Here is a 6554-nt window from a genome sequence, read left to right as displayed (position 1 = left end):
GAGTAAAACTATTCTACATTAAGCAAAAAGTAGTGGGAGGCCCAAAGACAACTAAAACCATTAGTTTTACAAAAAAATTTAAATACTATTAAGCTACATTTTTTTCAAACAGCACCCTGTCTAGTAATACACCTCGAGCTTTCTTCACATTTAAACCTCTCTCAGCCAAAAACTTCATTAAATCTTACTGGTATTATATTAATAGACCAAACAAAAAGAAAACATAAATATATAAAAAAAAAATGAAAGTTAAATTTAAAAAAAATATATCTGAATAGATTGTTAGAAGCAACTGTTGCTGTAAGAACTTTACTTTGTTATAGTTTAAGAATATTCAGATTTGATAGATCAAGTTTGCAGCACATTTTTTAGTCTGGACTGAAATTCTCAATTAGATTTAGATCTGGACTTTGACTAGGCCATTCTAATTCATGAAATATACCTCAAACTACCGTAAACTGATGGCTCTTTTTTTTTTCTCCACCCTAATAATAATAAAGATTTCCAAGGAGTATAAACTTGACAAGCATTTTATAACTGCATCACAACATTTTCAGCACTGACATATATATCTTTGTCAAAGCTTGAGATCGACAGATACAATTATTTTTTTTTAAGTTGATACCCGTTATGTGATATGTCTGATTCCTGATATGTGCTGTAAATTTGGAGCGCTCAGTTCTTTTGGCTTATATTTTTTTTCTTCCTCCATTTACATGATAGAAATGACACAATGATAACAAACATTAGACAAAGTCTCAATTTGAACAAAGCAATACATTATGAAAATATCAAAGAAGCATTGTTAACAATGGATAGCAAATTGATGATGCAGCAGTGCATGCACCTTTTATGTGATCATAGAGCATGGCTGCTGAATGCACAAATGAACTGGGAAATGCATGCACACATCAGAGATGTTAATATAAGAAGAAAAATATTGCCTGGTACATACACTTTATTATCCCCGCAAAGGAGATCGTGTTTTTAGGAGAATTTGTCTTTCTGTATAAAGGATAACTTGAAAAGTTATGAACCGATTTTTGACATTGTTACCAGAGCTGCACCTCAGTCCAAGGAACAATCGATTAAATTTTGGATCCCCATCAGGATCCAGGAATTTTTGGAAAGATTCTGTTAATATAGGTTTTAACTTAAGGTGGAAGTCATTATATTTCAAGAGAAATTACCTACATGGCTGAGTTCTTTTCTAGTTTACATTAAAAAACAACATACTGATTGTTTGATCGTCAATTACTAACTTTAGTGAAACAAGATGAAAGCAATGTACTTCTGAGGCAGACACCCTGTCTACTTTTAAGGGTAGGCTTAAAACTTTCCTTTTTGATAGAGCTTATAGATAGAGTGGCTCAGGTTATCATGAACTATCTCTATAGTTATGATGCTATAGGCTTAGACTGCTGGAGGACATAGGGACCCCTATTTCATCCTTCTGCTTCATTCTATCTATATAGGCTCTATGCACAGCTCCACTACTTCCTGAATTTAATGCAGCTCCTTTGTTTCCTGTCTTTCATGATTGGATGCACTGATTAATCCAGGTGTGTATTACCTAAGTAACTGGCCAGACACACCTGGATTAATCAGTTCGTCCAGTAATGAAAGACAGGAAACAAAGGAGCTGCATTAAATTCAGGAAGTAGTGGAGCTGTGCATAGAGCTCATTCTCCCTCTCTGCAGAATTAGTTAGTTCAATCTCTAACACTATGCTCTCTCTGCTTTCTCATAGTAGCTTCATATGGTCTGTTCCTGTATGGCTGTGACACCATCCTGGAGAGAAATATCAGCTGTGCTGCTGCCATCAACACCTTTGTTTATACTGTAGATGCTCAAGTTCGGCCTGTTCTTCAGTGTAGTCCTGTTTCTCTGACTGTAACTGACTGGATGTGCTCTCTTTGTCCTCTGACGTGGGAGGTGGCTCAAAGCTCGTCTGCCTGGCTGTGTGTTTCCTGGACGGGCCGCCAGTGGAGCTGGTTGACAGTTGGCTTCTGTATCTTTGCTTCTTTCTGTATGTCTGCTTCTATCTTCTTGAACCCCAGTGAGCCTCAGCAGATGGCTGCTCACACTGAGCTTGGTTCTGCTGGAGGTTTCCCTGTGTTATAAGGGGGATTTTACTCCACTACAAGCATGCTTGTAGAGACAGTGGAGTCAATGAGTCGATGCAATTTACTGATTGTCCTCAGATGGAAAACTTTGAAACAATTTGACTGAATGATCTAGTTGAATAGCAAAGTGTCTTAAGATGACATGTTGTGAATTGGCACCATATCAATAAACTGCATTAAATTGCTGTGTGTGCTGTTGGAACCTGTAATAATAACAGTTTCTGGCCCCAGTTCAAACTATATTTTATATTTATAGTAGCCAGATTCTAATTTCAGCAAGTAATATTTTTGTAGCTATAACTGGAAACTACGAAATGATGACCTGCTTGTACAAAGAGAACACACCTGAAGAATTGTGGTACAAGAATAGGTGACAATGAAGTAGACAGGTGGGATAATGTCATCCCCAGAAAGCCTGTAGAAAGACCTTACTATGAAATGCATGTTCTCATTTCAGCGGGATTGGAAGAACCAGTGGTTGTTTTAATGTGAAAGAGGGAAACATTTCTTACCACATTTTTGGTCTAAAGAGAAAATATTGCTGAATCCGGGAAATATGTGAGGGTCCTTTTAAAGTATGTGCCCTCATTCTGTAACAAATCCCATCACCATTATACATTACTTAATCGCTCTTGGTAGGCTTGTTAAACTGTCTTATTGAAAGATGGATTAATAACTTTAAAAAGTCCTCAGATCTTGATTAAACTCGAATGATGTGTAATATATTTTGAGGACTTCATATTACACATCATTACCACTCACTGTTGTTCTAATTAATATAGACCCACAGACATTTATGCAATATAACACATTAGTTTTTTTTGTACAATTCTCTTCCTAGACAATTCCTTCCTTTTTTCCAGTAACGAACCAATCAAAATGCAGTATTTTTTCACAATTCTAGGGTTGAAATAAATTGCATTGCTTCCTGCAGAAATCAGCAAGCAGAGATCATCAACTCACCACTAACTGCAAAGGCATCAAAGCAATAGAAAACTAGTTAAAGGCACAGCTTTTGGTTTCCCTTTTTCATGCCGCCCTGAACAACTACCCCTAGACCTAAATCATAAACCACCAGAGCCGATGATTGTAAGGGACTGCTGTAGAGTAAACAACAAAACCTTGTCGCTGAGTGATAATCTAGAAAAATTTGTTGTTGAACCAATCTGACTAAATTATCTGATTTAATTGTTTCTGTAAACTGCTTTAATATGACATGTGTTGTTAATTGGCACTATACATATAAACTGAATAAAAATTTATATTTATTGGAGTAACATAACCACATTTCCATGCTGAAGAATATGCTTAAATTATGATTTTGCTTTAAATCAATGCTTGTTAAGCTACAAAACATGGAGACAGTTTGTACCAACTGACATTTGATCTGTACAAAATGTCCTGAAGTGAATAACTTTTTCTGACTTAGAGAGGTGGTGAATTAAATGACCAGTAAAATCTATATAATAAAATGCACCAGTTCCCAAATCAATCAATCAATGAATCTATCTATCGATCTATCTTGAATTCTCTGCTGATTGATACAGAATTGAAGTAAAAAAAAAAATATATTCTTACCAACTTAATGAATCATGTTATTTTCAAAATCTAACCTTTAAATGTATAAATGTATTATTCTTGCTTTTAAATTTTTGTTCTGCAGAAAGAGTTGAATCACATGAGTTATGTCTAATTTATATCTAATTTATAACAGTAATACATGTTTTTCCTACAATAGCATATCATGCATTTCGATATCTACATTACATTAAACATTTTCAAAATATCCCATTGAGCATCATAGTTTACAAAATCACTCTAAGCATGTATTATTTGTTAAGCACCATATAAATCAACCATGAATTATTTTTATTTTACTTATTTGGTACATGAAATACAACTTGGATAACATGGAGGATATTAGACTAAAAAACAGTTTTCATTAAGAAGCAGTCCATTAATACAAGTTATCTGCTTAATATATGGTGTGAATGAGGTTACTGTTGCAGAATAAGGTAATTATGAATTATATACACATATTACAGCATAGTTATAGTATTGATCTGAGCATTTCATTTTGCAGTCATCTTCAGCAGATCCTCCTTTTGGATCTCAAAGAGACGCCAGCCCTCCTGCGAGGACAGATCAGCTGCACCCTTTCTCTTGTAGAACTCAATAGACTGCTTGTTATTTTCTGCTACAATGAAATGCATACTGCTACAGCGGGTCTTTACAGCAATCTGGAGGAAAGAGATTTAGAAAAATGGATATTAAAAAACATATATCAAGCATCTAACACACCTAAAATCAACGTAAATATGTGACTGGTATTAGACACAAGCTGTAAGTGTATATAAAGTGTCTGCACCTCACTCAGCACCTTCAGGATTTGTGAACCAATGCCAAGACCTGGTGAAACATTAAACAGGCAGAGCAATTACAACAGCTTTTGCCAATGTTGCAACACATCTGTAAATTATTACACTTTAGCACCACAGCTGAACTGCTCAACAACTTTACCTCGAAACTCCTGCATGACATAAAAGTCCTCCAAATAAAGAAGCTTTCCGATCCATGGATCATATGTGAAGTAATACATTGCAAAGCCAATTACAGAAAACCTTTGATAAAAGAAACTAGAAGTTACAGACTTTATTATAAAGATATCTCTTTCAGAATAAGTGAAGAAAGGTGTTTACCCTGTGAGCAGTGATCTCTGGGGACCTCTGCAACCAAGCAGTGGTAAAATGGATGTTCTCCAAATCCATCCTCAAGAAGATCTAAATAAAAGAAAGACATTAAAAGACATTATATATGTCTTATTCTATTTGCAAGAATAGGTTATCGCCTGTTTTGATAATCAGTGAGCTAGTTCACAGCACCTTTCTCAGTGAGCACCACCTTCTCCTCCATCTCTTCAAATTTAGCAAGTTCCTGTAATGGATGAAGACATGCCCTGAATTGAATTTGAAGCAGTGGTAACAAGGAGCGGATAAAGCAGATGAAGTGTTTTACCTTTATGAGACGCAATATATCGGATACATCCTTCGGTTGGGCAGGCCTTAATACAAAGTTGGCCATTTTCTCTTTTTTCCTTTCTTCCCTTTGCTTACTAGTCCTCTAAATGTGAACAAGAGCAAAATTTGTTTCTTCATTCTCTCCTAAGGAGTTCCCCCCCCGGCAAAGAAATAGGAAAACTAGCACATAAGGTTTTGCATGAGCTGCTCTCAGTCTAACAGGATCTGCAGAAACATCTCTTTTATATATCCCTTAAAGACACGCCTGATTGTAAAGCCACTGTGACGCATATCCTATTTCTCTCTGACTGAACTACTTATTTTACCTTTAATCAACATTATTCGTTTGAATGTCGATCAAAAGAGCTCTAAAATCAAGAGAAATACTATAGTGAGCACAAAAAACCCAGATCTGAATTGACAGTGTTTTATTCCTGTCATTATTAGTTCAATTAAGTTAAGATGTTGTTTAATAAGTAGTTTATGGTAAATAGGTGCAAATATTGTACATTAAGATAAAGTAAAATTATGTTTTTTTTTTTTGTTTTTTTTTAACATATGTGTGAATTGCATAACTTAAAAGGGTTTCAGCAGGTAGTAACTGGAAAATGATTTATTTCCTCTCAAGAAAGTTGGGCAGTAGTGCAAGGTCAGTTATTTCCCTTGTTTACTGCTTCCAGACAATTCAAAGTACACTTGTACTCTAAAGGGAGTATTTTATCCACTAAAGAATATTACTTTCTTCATTGTTCAGCAGGTAAATCTTCAATATCTGGTTTATCTGCGTCTAGCCAGTGGATGATCTCTGGGAGTGTATTTTTTATTATTGCTGGCAGACATTAGGCATCTCCCTCTTGACTGAAAACATGCAGGTAGGAGTCTCATTTAAGTGGACACTGTTCTCAGTGTGTATGTCATTGAGGAAATTAAAGTAATGGTCTTCATCAAAGGTTGGGTTTTATGCAGTAATGTACATCATGCTCAATATGTTTTTAAAATAACATATTAAAAAAAGGTTTTAAATTATTATTTTTTTTTTTTTTACCTTTCATTGCTTTATAACTCCTTTAGTGTTGCTGGGTAAGATTATGTTATCTAAACCGTTTCGTTTCCAGAGAAGAATTAATTAGCGGTTTGTGGGGTAATGACCCAGGAAAAGGTGATGATCGAGCTAAGTGGGAGGAGTTTTCATATTTGGTGAAGGTCCCAGGAAGCCTGACTGAACAATCTGAGTGTGTTTCATCTTTTAACTAATAAAAACAAAGGAACTGTGAGGAAACATCGTCAGGATTGGCTAATAAATAAGGAATTCATACTCTGAAGTAGCAGACAAAAATAGGAGACACAGTAAATGATATAAGAATGTTATAAAAACAAAAAACAAACAAAAAAAACCCCTGAATGTTAGAAC

At 35.1% G+C, this 6554-nt stretch overlaps 1 protein-coding gene across 1 annotated transcript; it reads right to left on the bottom strand.

Annotated features, from left to right (window-relative positions):
* Nucleotides 1–3955: 3955 nt before the first annotated feature.
* On the bottom strand, nt 3956–5379 carry LOC119778290 (diamine acetyltransferase 1-like). The gene is made up of 6 exons (XM_038277459.1): nt 5142–5379; nt 5009–5060; nt 4826–4906; nt 4647–4748; nt 4495–4535; nt 3956–4366 (listed from the first exon to the last, which is right to left on the bottom strand). Exons 1-6 carry the CDS (start codon nt 5205–5207, stop codon nt 4199–4201), a joined length of 510 nt encoding a protein of 169 aa, XP_038133387.1. The 5' UTR covers nt 5208–5379; the 3' UTR covers nt 3956–4198.
* Between the last annotated feature and the right edge of the window lie 1175 nt (nt 5380–6554).

Source organism: Cyprinodon tularosa, unplaced genomic scaffold (assembly GCF_016077235.1).
Source record: "Cyprinodon tularosa strain WSP-4 unplaced genomic scaffold, ASM1607723v1 ctg101, whole genome shotgun sequence".
NCBI lineage: Eukaryota > Metazoa > Chordata > Actinopteri > Cyprinodontiformes > Cyprinodontidae > Cyprinodon > Cyprinodon tularosa.
Note: the sequence above shows the minus strand (reverse complement) of the source record. Positions and strands in the feature narration are given on the sequence as shown.

Bases quoted from the DNA above. Each gene is read 5' to 3' on its own strand.
- LOC119778290 (XM_038277459.1), bottom strand. From the start codon at position 5,207: ATGGCCAACTTTGTATTAAGGCCTGCCCAACCGAAGGATGTATCCGAT. The intron at 4,749-4,825 runs GTAAACACCTTT...TCTTTTATCAAA, and splicing joins CAGAGATCACTGCTCACAGG to GGTTTTCTGTAATTGGCTTT. The intron at 4,367-4,494 runs GTGCAGACACTT...TCTTTCCTCCAG, and splicing joins TCCTGAAGGTGCTGAGTGAG to ATTGCTGTAAAGACCCGCTG.